We start from the raw sequence: 16,089 nt of genomic DNA, 5'->3' as shown, positions 1-16,089 counted from the left end.
AACCATTGCCCCCCTTCCTGACTCTCAGCTTCCTCTTCGCAAAAAGGATAAGAATCCACACACACACCCCCACCCCCAGCCTAGTGCCCAGGGTCACTGTGTGACTTCCACAGAACAATGGCAATGAAAGGGCTTTAGAAACACTGTGAGACTGTGCCAGAAGCACAGGAGGGAAAGGCCTTCAGGAGGAACTCCTTTGTTTCCTCAGGACAGGTCATCATACTCCAGTCATAATTGGAGGCACAGCTGGAGCTCACAGGCAAGGCAAACGGCTGAAGCACCCACAGGGCCCAAGGGATGATTTGCCTGCCTGCCGGAAGGACCAAGTACATTAGTGGCAAACGTGGTGTTCAAACTCATAATTACACTCCAGGTTTAAAGGCATGGGGGAGGAAAACTTTTCCTTCTTCCCTTCTAGGTGTTTTGGCTGACCTAATAATAATAATAAATTGACTTAAGACAGATTAATGGGAGAAAAACAAATTTAATTTTGTCCATAAAAGAGCCTCACATAGACACGGGAGGGTCAAAGACAGGTATTGAGGCTTATAAGGCCTCCTGACCGACCTGAGGAGAAGGCTGTAGGGGCTTGGGACTTCAAAGAAAAGAAAGACAACCCACAGGAAGATGGGAAGAACAAATGTTTGGTAAACACATGTTTTCCCTGCCATGCAGGTGTCTTTCTGTCTTTCTGATGTAGAAAGCTCTCTTTGGTAATAGCTCTCTCCTTGGTACAGACTCCCTAGCTACATTTTTTTTTTTTTTTTTTTTTTTAGGGACTCAAAGGGGAGGTGAAAAGCTCCTCTTGAGTCTGTTAGGCCTTAATTGCTAAAATAATCCACACGCAAAAGTGACACCTTCTGGGGCAACCTGCTCTGAACCCCATCAAAGGATAGCTGTGTACAAAGAAGCCAAGAGCAGAAGCAGCATAGCTGTGGTTTGGATTTTTTTTTTCCCTCTTGTCCATTTTAATTTCTAGTTCTGAATTTTACAGGCAAAGATAAAGAAGGGTAAAAAAAAAAGTCACATTTTTAGTTTGTTTTTTTTTTTAAGTTCTAAAGAGAGAAAAAAAGCAAGAAAGGTACCTACACTGAATAAATGCTTATACTCCAATGTGGATTTCATGAAGTACAAGTGCAGGCATCTCTAAACCTATTGTCCAAATTTTCAAAGTTAGCAAAGCATATAGTCATGTTTGGGGTTTTTCCTTACAAACTAAGTTTAAAAAGTTGACATCTGTTCTTTTTTTAGACCTCTTAGTAGCTTAATATGAAAGAGAGCAATTTATTTTATAAAACTTATTTTCAATAAAAGTAAATTTGAAATTAAATTATCTACCAGTGGTACTCACTTATATAGGTAGGCTAGAGATAGAGATTCTATTCACATATTACACTATGGTGGTACAATGTAGTACTAAATATTTTATAGGCCAGGAATCAAAACATTTACAGTTCCTATGAGGAAATACTATATTTAAAATTTCTGGCATGACCATTTATAGGCAGTTAGAGAAGTCTTCGTTGGGTTGAAAGGCTGTCCCATTACAGATGACCCTGTTTACCACTGTCCTTAAACCTTTATGTACCATTTTGGACTCCCCTCTTAAAAAAAGTGTAAGTCTTGGGGCACCTGGGTGGCCCAGTAGGTTAAGTATCGGTTCCAAACAGGTCATGATCTCAGGTTGTGAGATGCAGCCCCATGTGGGGCCCTGGGCTCAGCACTCAATGCAGAGTCTGCTTAAGATTGTCTCTCCCTCTCCCTCTGCTCCCCGACCCCCTGCTCACATGTAAGCACGCTTGCTTTCTCTCTCTCTTTCTTAAAAAAAAAAAAAGTATGTCTTTTTTTGTCTTTTTAATAGAAGTATAATTGATGAATAACATTATATTAGTTTCAAATGTACAACATAATGATTTGATATGCATATACTGCTCAGTGATCACAGTAAGTGCAATTACCATCTATCACCACACAAAATTACAAAAAAATTTTTTTCTCTTGTGACAAGAACTTTTAAGATTTATTCTGTTGACAACTTTCAAATATGCACTACAGTGTTATTGATTATAGTCACCATGCTGTAGATTACATTCCCATGACTTATTTATAACTGGAAGTTTGTGCCTCCTGACTCCTTTCACTCATTTCACCTATCCCAAAAAAGTGTTAAGTTATTTTTTTAAGTTTTTTAATTTTAACTCCAGTATAGAAGCCTAAGTCATTTTTTAAAAGGAGTATAAATGGGAAATAATCGAAAAATGGGAGCCAGCATTATACAGAATGCTCCTATAAAGGAGAAGAAAGACAAAATCTACACAGCTGAATATCAGAATCCATCCAGAAAATGGACAAGTTGGCAGAAATGGATGATTATATCCACATATTTGAATATATCATTGCATAAATATGAAAGGAATTTTAATGGCTAAAAAAGGAAAATTTAACTTTTTTCAAAAACAGTTAATGTCAAAGCAAAGGAGGTCAGCAATAACATTGCTTGACAACTTGCAGTGAGTTGACAAGTGGTCAAATGTACTTCAAAAGTAGCCACGCATTTCTCTTAGCTATGGACTTGGCAGGTCAATAGGATTTATGAACAGTCTCACCATGAATTTGGTTGTCCTGAGGGAAAAAAGTCCTATTTTTATTTAGAAGCAGAAACTCACTGCAACTGCTAGTCCTGTGTCTTCCCAATGAACTTCATTCCTGCCCAACAGTGTCTGGCAATAGTAAATGGTTGATGAATATTTGCAGAATATGTCACCTTCAGAATGTATTGGTCTTTTGATTTTGATCTCTAAGGTAAAACAAAATGCTTTCTCATATCAGAGATACACTGAAGCTTAGTGAAGGCAACCAAAAACTGAACTCCACTCCATTATTTCAGAAGCTATGTAGCCAAGAGAATGCCTCAGGTAATTTCCTTTCCTTTCTCTGAAGTACATCTAACTTTCCGTTTAGTCTGAGTTCAGAACAGGAAGGGCCTTAGGCTTCTGGTTCAACCCACAATGTTCCCAGCCTGAAGAACCCACTCAGCCCTTATTCCTTGCAAGTGAGCTAGACTGCAGTAAAGATTAGTTCTATTCTAGAACTAGGTAAGCCATGAAATCTTCCTAGGATTTTTTTCCTAAAGTCTCTGGCCCATATTCCTAGAAATGTACACGTTCAGAATAACATTTTGGTCTGGAATCCCGTTCTAAATAATGCCAGCCTAGCTGGATCTGGCACTTCAGAGACCTCATTGACTCAAGTGGAGCATGGCTCCAGATCCTGAGGGCAGCAGACTCCTGTCTTCCTGCATCTCTTCTATGATTCAGAGACACATTCATGCGTCAACTGCATGCTTGAACTGATTGTCTCCAGCTTTTCTGATTGGCATCAAGGCAGAACAGAAAGGGATTGGCTTTTGCTCTTTACAGAACAATTACACTTGTGTGTAATGATTATAAACTTATTCTCTAACACTTAAACACTTGGATGAGAAGAAATGTCTAAATGAAAATATGTGCAACCGAAAAAGAGCAAGGGGAGTGGGGAACCAAATGAAGTATAAAAAAATGGTAGAATTAAAGAATGAAATAGATAGTGGGTTTCACTTGGGCCTCTTTGGGGAACAACTTCCTCCTCCTCCTCCTCCTCCTCCTCCTCCTCCTCCTCCTCCTCCTCCTCCTCTTCCTCCTCCTCTTCTATTATTATTATTATTATTATTTTAAGCCAGAGGTAGATCAAACGTGAAACATTTGACAGTTTTACTTTCAGTACTGCCAATTTAGTTTGATATAATGTAATGTATTAGATGTTACTGTGCTGACACATGAACCCCCAAAGCAAGTCTTATAAAAAATAAGTGGTTTTCATCAAGTAACTGTCTAGATCATGTTTGGGGGGCAGGGCAGCTCTTCTTGCTCTCATTCAAGTGCCAGGATCCTCCCATTTTGTGTTTCTACCATCCTTCATGGCCTTAGCACTCCCTGCATCCAGCTGGCAGGAGAAAGAGTCCATAGATGAGCATGTGGAAAAATTGTGAGCCAGTCCTGAAAGTGGCATACAGATATTTCTGCTCACGTTCAGTGATGTGACCAAATCTAATTGCAAAAGAAGCATAGAAAAGAAGACTTCTTGTATGCCCAAGAACAAGCAGAGAATGGAATTTGGCAGACCACAAGCAGAATATGCCACATTCACGGTCCTGATGATTAAATTCTATGCTTTTCCAAGATTGTTTTGTCTTTAGACAGGATTATATACAAAGCTATTTCATGGAAATACAAAAAATATCTTTACTCTTTAAAATCATTGTTGAAGTGGGCCCCACAGCTTTTTGGCTGTCCGTTCCAATGTCTTTAAATCTTTGAAGGATAATTTGTAAGCATGTACAATTCACCCAGTATAAGGAATCACAAAGGAAAGCTAATTTCAGTGTGCCTGTAAATGCAATGAGATGTGTGCTGTTTGGTGTGAGCATTTTACTCTCTGTGATACATTTTTAAAGAATTGCAGAAGAGACTGCTTGTTTATAACTATCATAGGGTAAAAGTCTTTATAATTGCTTTGCCCTGGTAGAATTGAAGAAATGGTATGTAATAAAGGCTGCACAGCTCTCTGAAGCCCTTCTATGTTCTCTTCTACCCCCATCAAAGTGGAAAAACCCATCTGTTTGGATCATTGAGGTTGGAAATGGAGTAATATCACTTCTCCAAAATAGATTTAATAGTATGGCTGGTAAATTGTTTCCTGACCTGTTTGAGGGAGAGTCCAGACCCAGAGAAAAACATGGTGTATGAGTTTTTATATCCATTAGTGGAAAAAAAATTAGATTTCGGTTATATTTTTAAAGGCATTTTTAGTAGAACTGTTACAGTTTTTGTTTTCAGTTATAATTTTGCCTAGGCTTAATCTACTTGATATATATATATATTTAAGTGGTAAGTATTTTCACAAAGGAGTCATTCATAATTTAATATTATGAATAATATTGAGAATATTTCCAAATGGAAGCCATTTGGAAATTAATTTTTTGATCAGTTTAAATACATGAATAACCAGGAATGAAACTAAGAACCTCATTTTAAAAGCCCACCCCTCAAAAAGTTAATCATAATCTCTGTGTGACAGTTATAGTTTAAAGTGATTCTAACCTTCTTCAACCTTCAAAGTGATTCTGAGATCCTACCTAGTAGAATCACTCCTCCAGCCCCCAGGACAGCTGATAATCACTAATCTAGAAGTATACACATGTGCAAATAGCAAGAAAAAATCTGAAAAATATGAGTAAGCTTTGAAAATTGAAAAAATAGATACATCAATAAACAAATAAGAAAAAAAGGATGAAGAAAAAACAACCTCTAGAATAATTCACCCTTTTTTTTTTAAAGATTTTTATTTATTTATTTATTCATTCGAGACACAGAGAGGGAGAGAGAGAGGCAGAGACACGGGCAGAGGGAGAAGCAGGCTCCATGCAGGAGCCCGACGTGGGACTCGATCCCAGGTCTCCAGGATCAGGCCCTGGGCTGAAGGTGGCGCTAAAATGCTGAGCCACCCAGGCTGCCCAATAATTCACCTTTTTATGAAAAAATATGATTCTACATTTCCAATTTCAGTCATTCTGGTGTTTTTCCTGTCTTCTCCTGCTTTGTCATTGCCTCACGTGCAAATCAACTAGAGAATGAATGGAACTTGAGCTCAGAGCCCGTCATTGGCCTGGGCCTTTCCAAGGTCTGGGAGGGAAGGCTACTAGCAGCTTCACATGGTAACGGGTTCTATAAGATTAGCAAAAGTAAGATTTTTTGGTATTATTTTTCTCAAAGCAGATTCTCAAATTTTTTTAACCTTCATGTGCCACAAAACATGGATCCCACCCCTGATCCTGAGGCTGACTATTGGTCAGACAGAACGTTAGTCAAAATAATTCATATCGGGACAGCCAGGGTGGCTCAGTGGTTTAGCACCACCTTCAGCCCAGGGCGTGATCCTGGAGATCCGGGATTGAGTCCCACATCGGGCTCCCTGCATGGAGCCTGCTTCTCCCTCTGCCTGTCTCTGCCTCTCTCTCTCTCTGTCTCTCTCTCTCTTTCTCTCTCTCTCTTTCATGAATAAGTAAATAAAATCTTTTTAAAAATCACATTAAAATGCCTTTTAACACCCCAGCCTTCTAAGTGCCTTTCCAGATAATTTCTTCAAGAAAACTAATCAATCTCATTAGTTGATAGGATTCTTTCTTTTAAAAAGCGACCGATTCCTGGCCAAAGTGAAAAATAATAATAAAGTCCATTTGAAGTAGAGCCACACAGGTAACCATGGTAAATAATGAGGATATAATGAGTAGTGCTGCATCTAAAGATATTAATGCATTCATAATACAGGTATTTCTTAAGGAACTACTATGCACCAGACATTAAGTGCTGGGGACACATAAATGACCAAAATAGATAAAAATCTTTGCCTTGGTAGAGGTTACATTCTAACAGGGAGAATAAGATAAACAAAATAATAAGGCTTATCACAACCTGATAAATGCTGTGCAGGAAAAATAAATGTGAAAAAGAAGCTAGAAAGGTCTAGAAGATTAGAGTAGGAATTTCCTTAATTTTTTTCTGTCAATTAAATTTTTTTTCCAGTGTTACTGAGACATAATTCACATAAGACATTGTGTAAGTTTAAGGTGTATGGTACAATAGTTTTATATATTTTTTTCACTGTTTTATATATAAAATGCTTACTAACAGAAGATTAGTTACCACATTTATTACTTTGCATAGTGACATCCTGTTCCGGGTGTGTGTGTGTGTGTGTGTGTGTGTGTGTATGGTGAGAGCTTCTAAAATTTACTGTTAGCAATTTTTGAATATTTAATACAGTATTATCACCTATCGTCACAATGTTGTACGTTACATACCTGCACTTTCTCATAACTAGAAGTTTGTGCCTTTGACCGCCTTCACTCTTTCCCTGACCTTCCCTCTGCCCCTGGCAACCACCAACCTGTTCTCTGTATCTGTGAGTCTGTTTTCCTTTTGGTGTCCACATATGTATTCATACAGTATTTGACTTTTTCTTTCTGATTTGTTTCACTTAGCATAACGCCCTCGGATTTCATCCATATTGTTATAAAGGGCAGGATTTCCTCTTTTTTATAGCTGAATAATATTCCATTGTTTTAATCCATTCATCGGTTGATAGACACTTTGGTTGTTTATATGACTTGACTATTGTAAATAATGCTTCAGTGAATGTGGGAGTGCAGAGACTTCTTCGAAATAGTGATTTCATTTCCTTCGGATATATACCCTGAAGTGGGAATGCTGGATCGCAGATGATAGTTCCATTTTCAATTTCTTCAGGAACCCCCTAGCTGTTTCCCATAATGGCTAAACCAGTTTACATTCCCACCAACAGTGCGCAATGGCTCCTCCCACTAGGAGGCTAGAAAATGCCAGATTAGGGTGACAATTTTAAATAGAGTAGCCCAGGAATATCTTTTCACGAAGGTGACACTGAGCGGATATGTGGGTAGAGAGTACTGGGGGCAGAGGGAACTTCAAGTGCAAAAGCCCTGAGGAGAGAACGCTCCCATGTGTTCAAAGACCTGCCAGGCGGCAATGAGATTGAGGCAGAGTGAGCAAAAGGGAAAGAGGTAAGATTAGAGAGGCCCGAGAGACCCAGATCACTGAGAGAAGGTCAGAAGCCACAGTGGGGACCTAGTAGTTTCTCCTAATAACGTTGGAAGCCGCTGGAGGACAGCGAGCACGGTGGCAGAGATCTGATGACACCTTAGCAGTATCCCTCTGTCTGCAGCACAAAGAAGAAACGTGTGTGGGGGAGAAGAAGGGGGCATACCCTTCAATAGTAGGATTCCACTCTGGGCATATCAAAGCCATCTCAGTTGCTCTGAATCACAGAAAAATAAATTCAGAAAACACTTCCACCTGGTTAACTGGCAGTAACCCCTTAAATGCAACACAGGGAAAGAAAAACCGAGCAAAACTTGCAGGATTGCATCTGATGCTCGGGTCTTTGTGGCCCCCCCACCCCCATCTCTTCCGTACCCTTTGTTTGGGGATCACAGATGAAAACGGGTTGCAAGGGAAAGACTCCCATGCTTGCCTCTCTTATTCTCAATCATGGAGAAGCCCAAATGACTTTTGTAATATAAACTAAGGCCCACCAACAAGTATGAAGACAGACACGTCCCGTTGTGAGCCATAAATCAGGGGAAATCCGTCGTGATGACCCGGACTGTTTGTTGTTTGCAGAGAATTGCTGCCAGTTGGGGCCTCAGCCCGCGCTTGCAGGTTTTGCGGGTGACTCACCCCCACCCCTTGCTCCATGTGAGGACCTCATCGAGAGCCTTGGTTGAGCAGAATCTCATTTAAGAAGAGATTCCTTGAAAATGATCATTGAAAAATATCTGATGAATCTCAAGTAAAACAATTCTTGGTTTGGACGTTTAAAGTTTTAGAGCTAACAAACAGGTTTCAGCAATCTTGGCCTCTTGCTATCCCATTTGGCAAAAACCTACTGCCCGAATCCAGCTTGTCCCTTCTGGCTTGCAGTCCAAACAGTAAACGTACGCTGTCATTCTCATCTGGGATCTTTTATTGCCCAGTGACGCTTGGGAGTGTCATTGACAAGTCACAAACAAGTGATGTGGGTTTCCAGAGATCACTTGATTTTTTTTACTCATAAATAAGGGTACACCTTTCACCTTTGCGCCAAACTTTTGTTTATAAAAAAACATCTATGAAAACAAAGGGTGAAATGTTCCTGTGCTCACATGGTAATCCTCTGTGCAAATAGAAGTATGATGCAAACTAGCAATGCATACCATCACTTAGCCGTATAATCCACCAGTGTGGCTAAAGCCCTGCCTGGGTGTCCTATTTAAAGATGCAGTTTTTGATTGACTGGAAAAGAATGCCCTTCGTGCATATCACTGTAAAGTGCTTTTTGCTACAATCTCACTTCTATAGATAATCTGAGCTAAGTAAATATTAAAATGGGGAACCTTCAGAAGTAGGATTATCTTTACTCCAAAGAAGCTGTTTGACTTATACCACTGGCATTTATTAGAAACAGGTTTCATAGCCTTGTGATATGGATAACAATGGGAAAAATATTTATTATAAGGAGAAAAAAATATTTTTTTTTTAAAAAAAAGTATTTTAAACTAATTACCCAGCTCCGGGCAAACTTACATTAAGCTTGCTGATAAATCAACCCCTCCGCCCACCCCCACCCCACCAAGTGACAAAGCACCAGAATGGATTCATTATAGAGACAGCATGGGCTGCAGTGTACCCAGGAGAGTCGGGCATAGGAAGATAACAGCAATGTATTTGTGATTCGGGGTCCCCCGAGTACACCCAGTGGCTGGAGACCTGAGATCTGAAGGACTGTTTTTGCTCATTAGATTCTCATTATAACCAGCAGGAACCCCACCCAGGTTGTTGGGACCTCTATGCCCTCCACAGGCCCTAGCAGGAAATAGTGCTTTCTCCTCCGTGAGGAATATCTTGAGAAAAATCAGCTGTCTCCACCCTCTCCCCAGATGTTATCACACTGGAATCATGGAGTTGGGTGGGGACAGAACAGCAGCTGAAGCTGGAAGAGCAATCTGGCTGCAGTGTCTCTCACCTCACTGCCTCCCCAGGTTTGATTCAGGTGGCTGTGCTGCCCAGCCCTCCCGGTTCCCTTTCTCTCTCATCTCTCCCTTTAGGTTCTTCCCAAAGCAGTGTATTCAAGTATATAGAATGGCCGAGAAGGAAAGTCCCTCTCAAAGACAAACAGCAATAACAATAAAAATGACAATCGCTGCTAAATACCGGGAACGTACTAGCTGCCAGGCAGTGTGCTAAATGTTTTCCAAACCTTTTTTCTTCTAATCCCTTCCACGGCCCTGGAGCAAGGCCCTGCAATTCTCCTTATCCGAACTGGAGGTTTAGCGAGGTACAGTAACTTACCCAAGAACATGCAACCAGAAACTGGCAGAACCAAGATTTGAAATTTAACCCACTTTTTCTATCTCCCAAGTTAATGTTTTAACAGGTACATTTGGAGAATCTCCCTACCCTTGACAGGGAGCAATAAGATCTTTATTGTCAACATGCCAGTGTTCTTAATACACAGTGGCAGAGGCAGCTCTTAGATGCTCCCGGCACTAGTGGAGACTTCCAGGGTTCCCACCAGCATAAAGCTTTCAGCAGCTGCTAGTTTTCTCAAGAGTCTTCCCTTGGGAGCTCTTCACAGATGCTTTGATAATGGGACATCTGTTGATAGGGGCTCCCAGCAGCTGCTCCCCGGGAGTCTTCATGTGTCCCACCTCCTTTGGGCTCCACACTGGAAATGCAAGGTCCTGAAGGTCAGGCTACATGAGATGAGCTGTTTGCCCAGCACAGGAGCAGGACCATGGCTCAGGTGAGAGCCCAAATAATGGCCAAGAAGAAATGCAGTATATTTAAACCAGAAGCAGGGTCTAGCATCAGGCCAAAGGATGGGACATGACTCCAAGCAAATACTTTCAAGATCAGTACACACAAACTGTGGGGGCAGTGAAGGAAGCTGAAGGGAAGTAGGTCAGGACAAGTAGCCAGTAATTCCCCCAACATGGCACAGTATGGAGAGAGAGGGAGCAGTTTGGTTGTTTGGTCAGTTTGTCTATTATCTGTTTGGTTTTTGTGTGGAATGGGGTCCAAAGAAAGGGGCGGGCCTGTGGAGTGAAGGGTCCTGAGTAGTGCTAGTTGCATGTGGCCTTTAACAGTTCTGATTGCAACAGACCAGCTGAGCATTGCTTCTACCACCCCCTCCCGGGGGGCTATCCACAGCTGCATCAGTGTTTCTCCACAGATGCCTTCTGAACTGCATTAGGGACAGCAAACGTGTAGAATAACAGAACGTCTCACTTAGTTGCATTTGCCAAGACCTTCCACAGACCCACTGACTGTCCTTATTCCAAATGAACTCTTAAACTCAGTAAAGAAACCCACCAGATGGGTTAGAGCAGACACTCTTTTACACGATACTGTTGTATTCAACACCAGAAAAATTTGGAAATGTGGCAAATCCCAAAATTTGGGGACTTAGAAAGGCGGAGTCCCAGAATTAGGCTCAGCATGGCAGCTCTATTAGGTTAAATCTTATATATGAATAATCCTTTCAAAGAGTTGACATTTGAAGCTCCATCCAGGCGATGGAGCTAAGAGATGTTCCTGTACTTTTCTGATAGTAGGTGGCTTCGCAATAGAGACATGCACACAGGGATCGTCCTACCAGGCTCTGGAATCAGCTTGAGTTTAAAACCCACTTACAAACTGCGTAACCTTGAACACAGTACTTAACGTACGGGCACTTCTCCATGATTCAGATTACTCATTGGCCAAGTGGAAAATATAATGCCTACTTCAAAGGGTTATTGTGGGGATTCAAATGAGATAATGTATATAAAGCACAGAGCACAATGTCTGGCTCATAGAAAGTGTACCAAAAGTTTAACTGTCATTATCATCATTACGATTACTATTATCACCATCAGCATTATTACCCTTCCCAATTCCTCCCTTACTTTCCCAAGCTTCTGCTAATCTTTTACTTGGACTCTATCTCTTTGGCCATGAATCAAAAGAGGATTCGTGATATGGAATTGTTTGCCAAAGCATGTGCTTAGGAAGTTCACAGCTGGTCTCTTTGGGTTCAGTATCTAAGGTTAGGGTTAACCCTCATTGTACTTCTTGTTTTATTAATAATGCCATGACATGGACTGTTTATAAGTTATTTTTCAAAAATAAGTAGCTTATGTGAACCTATCTGTATTTTCAGCCTAAATTAACTCTTAGTTAATTTACTTACTTAGTAAAGCAAAACTGTCTTGATTTGTCCCAGACCTGTTTCTCTCAAGGAAGCTCCTTAGTTCTAATTTTTGAAAAAAAGAGCTGCTCAGTATTTTTGGTTTTAAGTAAAAGTAAATGTCTAATAAAATATCAGGGACAACTTTTTTTGATCATTCTCAATCTGTAAAGCTAATACTGACATTTACTAGTTAATATAATTTTACCAACCTTTGATAATCACTTCCTATAGATCATCAGGTTTTATTTTGGGGATAATCACTAAAGGTTTTTTTTCAGGACATTAAAAATTAGTTTTGGCCTTTATATACAGTAGATGTTCCTTTAGGTAGCGGTCTCCATCTAGTGGACACATTATTATATTACAGCCTACAAAGAAAAATAACAAAGCCTCTAGAATATCCCCTTTCAAGCATTTTGTTGACCTATTAATAAATTTTTGGTTTTAATAAGTAGCATTATTGTGAACACTATAAAATATTTTAAGATACATAGCATTATTTTTCCCCAAATCTTACGATGGAAAGTTTAAGAAGTTGCTTAATTTAATTGGAAAAATTCTAATAATAGAAAAGAATTTACTGATTTTGAGAGGATTATATTGGTATGACCCAGTTGCACTGAGAAAAACCAAACCAAGAATCATACTCCTGTATTTCTTATATTTCTTCTTATGAATATCAGTGAAATATATTTTACTTTTTAAAACAGTAAGACCATATTGATATTGAAGGGAAATAGAAATATTTTCTTATGTGTTCACATTAGGTCCTCTTCATATTAAAGAGCTGCAGTGACTGTGCAGCTTGTTCTTGTTCCCCAGTGCAGAAATCTCCCCCTTTTCCCTTCCCATTCAAAGAACTTTGGTGTCTTTTAGCTGAATAGTAAATGCCTTCAGAAGCCCTCTTACTACTATCATATGAAAACTTCTCAGAAGTCTGGATTAAACCCCGCTTGGATTTATCTTATCACTTTTATTTTTGTATCTCAGTGTGCTCATAAAAGGTGCTTAGTAAGTGCATATTTAATTAAGCGTATCCAAGAAGGGCTTGCTTGAGGTCCTGAATAAATCTCTCATGATTGGAGATCCTTTCTTCTTCTGGCCTTCCTCAGGATTGCCCAAAGCCCCACATGCATGAAGTGCCTTGTCCAGATGAAACAGATGTCCCCTGGTTGTGTGTGTCAGTTGCTAACATACATTTATGGTTTACATAATTATTTATTAGAGCTGGAAGAGCTTCAGAAACAGTAGAGGATTAAATATAGTTAGCTCAGTAACTTTGGTCAATTACCTTTTTTTTTAAATATTTGCACAGATATTATTATTATTATTATTATTATTCTATTCATAGAGACAGAGAGAGGCAGAGACACAGGCAGAGGGAGAAGCAGGTATCATACAGAGAGCCTGACATGGGACTCCATCCAGGATCTCCAGGATCACGCCCTGGGCTGCAGGCGGCGCTAAACTGCTGCGCCACCGGGGCTGCCCGATCAATTACCTTTTCTAGGAGCTGGTATCTGTGTCTATAAAATGAGTGTTCAACTTGATAACTTCTCATTGTCTTTTGTGACCAAATAAATACATCTATAAAGTGATGCAAGTCTTTTTTTTTTTAAGATTGTATTTATTCATGAAAGACACAGAGACAGAGACAGAGACAGAGACATAGGCATGGGGAGAAGCAGGCTGCATGCAAGGACCCCGACATGGGACTCAATCCCAGGACTCCAGAATCATGCCCTGGGCCGAAGGCAGGCACTAAACCACTGAGGAACTCGATTCCTAGTGATGCAAGTCTTAAAAAATTTAATTTGGAAAAACTTATTTATGAATGGCCAAGCTAGATTATGAGTTTTTCATTCATTCATTCATGCATTCATTCATTTATTTATTTTATTAGATTAATGTGGAGTCAATGTTTCTTATTCAGTTGTAGATTCATAAGACATCAAGCCCTTCACTGATCTTCCACATTGACCGCCAATCTTGGGTCATAACACCATTTATTAATAACTCCAATGGAAAAAAAATTTAAAAATAACTCCAATGGAGAAAATAAAAGAATGTTTTTATATTAGCTAGTTAATAGTTGGGGTAAAGCCTGTAAAGGGAAAACCATTGATAAAACTAAACTTGAATTCACTTATTTTTTTATTCATCCAACAATTTTTTAAACCACATACGTACTGGGCTATCTGAGTTATTACAGTCCTCTCATAAGAGCATGTGAGACTTGACTTTATACTGACTGATACCTGATTAGAAAAGCTCATTGTAGAAAAGTTTATCCCAATTGAAAGGACTGTGAAGTTAAGAACTTTGTAGTTTTGTCTTTTCCCACCTCTAAAATCTGTACTGTCGAGCACAGTGCCTTCTATTTATTCAGTCATCCATTCAAATCACTTAGTAAAGGTTTCTGAGGTGCCATGCAAAGTGCTAAGGACACTCTGAATCTCCATTCTCAGAGAGCTCACAGTCTAGGAATGGAGACCAAGTGGGAAGCATTTTCAGTTCATTGTAAATGCTACCAATAGGAAGTGGGAAGATGTCTTGGGAACAAGAGAAAGGCATCTCATAAAGGTGGGGGGCATCAGGGCAGCCTTTCAGGTAGAGGTTAAGTCCTCAAGGATGAGTAACAATGTGTTGGGGGATAAGAGGATTGAGTAGTAAGGGGAGCAGAAGATTAGGTAGTGATGGCCTGAGACAAGGAGGTGGTGGTTCAATAGAGTGGATCATAAAGTGGCTGATGGAATAAGGTTGCATGTTGAGGCTGGGAAAATCGTTAATTGCAACTGAAAATGGATAGTTCAGACTCTCGGTCCAGCTGAAAAATTTGGACTTTATCCTGAGGACAATAGTGAACTACTGAAAGGTTTTGAATTGACAAAGATCATGGTCGGATTTACACTCTAAGCAGACTCTTCACACAGTACAGAGAGGAAAATGGATCCAAGCAACTAACTTAACAGCTGTTATAAAAGTGTAGATGATAGTTGATGAAATCTTGAACTTAATATATCAGCTTTGGGGATGGAGGGAAGTGGATACAGCTGAAATCGTGTTTGGATGGGTGTAGGCAGGAGGGGGAAAAAGCCTAGGTTTGGGGAAGCAAGGATATTAGGCTTATAATGGGAACTTGTTGAACTGAACCCAAATAGTTACAGAATTCCTATGTATTTGTTCTTTTCCTAAAAGAAATTTAGTGGAACTATTCTTAGTAAATGGTTCCTTAGTAAAATGTACTTAGTAGAACTATTCTTTGCAGAATGGTTCCTTTTTAACTCAAATTTAGACAGACACATGTCTTGAATCTAGTTGGTTAACAAAAGTATCCAAAGCTTAAGGAAGATAAGTTTATGAAGTCAATGTGTCATTTTTTTTTACTTTTGTGTGTTTTAATATTAAATTTTTTAAATAGTGTGAATCAGCTGCTGTAAATGTTTTCACAGTGACTTCCTAAACTGAGAATCTCCCTTTACTGAAATATCAACATGCAAGTGTTCATAACAATTTTATTCCTTCTCCTTCTTTCACAGTTTTGATGTGGACAATGGCACATCTGCGGGACGGAGTCCCTTGGATCCCATGACCAGCCCAGGATCTGGGCTAATTCTCCAAGCAAACTTTGTCCACAGTCAACGTCGTGAGTCCTTTCTGTATCGATCCGACAGTGATTATGACCTGTCTCCAAAGTCTATGTCCCGGAACTCCTCCATTGCCAGTGATATGTAAGTATAATGATGAGCAAAGGAAAGAGGGAGCTTCTATAGAAAATCAGTTGGTCGATTAATGACATGATAAAACCAATGACATTTGTTCAACTGCATCATTCTCTATGTTAGAAAGAACAGTGAGGAAAATTATACAAGCTGAAGATAAATGGTAGATTTAACTTGAGTACCCTGTCACTCTTGAAAAGAAACATTTATTTTTCCCAGAGAATACACTGTCTGAGAAAAGTGAGAATTAAATTTTTAATGGAAGCATTTATACTTAAAATGTTAGCTTATATTTATGTAGGATGAGTTTTAGCTACCTAGACACATGAACATTTCCTAATATTTCAAAATCCTTTAAACTCAGTTATTACCTTGTAATAATAGAATGAATAGCAGTTTGAATACATCTCAGTAGATGTACCCTATAGATGTTTGCACTGGTTTGCCTTATCATTTGAGAGATCTTGGGAGGGTTTTGCTAAAATTAAACCATTTTTGGAGGCAAGCACTGAAAACATTAGAC

The 16,089-nt window shown here is 39.5% G+C and overlaps 1 protein-coding gene across 34 annotated transcripts in view; it reads left to right on the top strand.

Annotated features, from left to right (window-relative positions):
• Positions 1-16,089, top strand: part of PDE4D (phosphodiesterase 4D) — a 1,410,178-nt gene that overhangs the window by 1,172,177 nt on the left and 221,912 nt on the right. For all 34 annotated transcript variants that reach the window (XM_072749980.1, XM_072749970.1, XM_072749992.1 and 31 more), the window contains one exon: positions 15,384-15,575. In XM_072749980.1, the coding sequence (XP_072606081.1) occupies positions 15,384-15,575 (192 nt within the window). The remainder of the gene's footprint in view (positions 1-15,383; positions 15,576-16,089) is intronic.

The sequence above is a fragment of the Vulpes vulpes genome, chromosome 2 (genome assembly GCF_048418805.1).
Source record: "Vulpes vulpes isolate BD-2025 chromosome 2, VulVul3, whole genome shotgun sequence".
In the NCBI taxonomy this organism is placed as follows: Eukaryota; Metazoa; Chordata; class Mammalia; order Carnivora; family Canidae; genus Vulpes; species Vulpes vulpes.
Note: the sequence above shows the minus strand (reverse complement) of the source record. Positions and strands in the feature narration are given on the sequence as shown.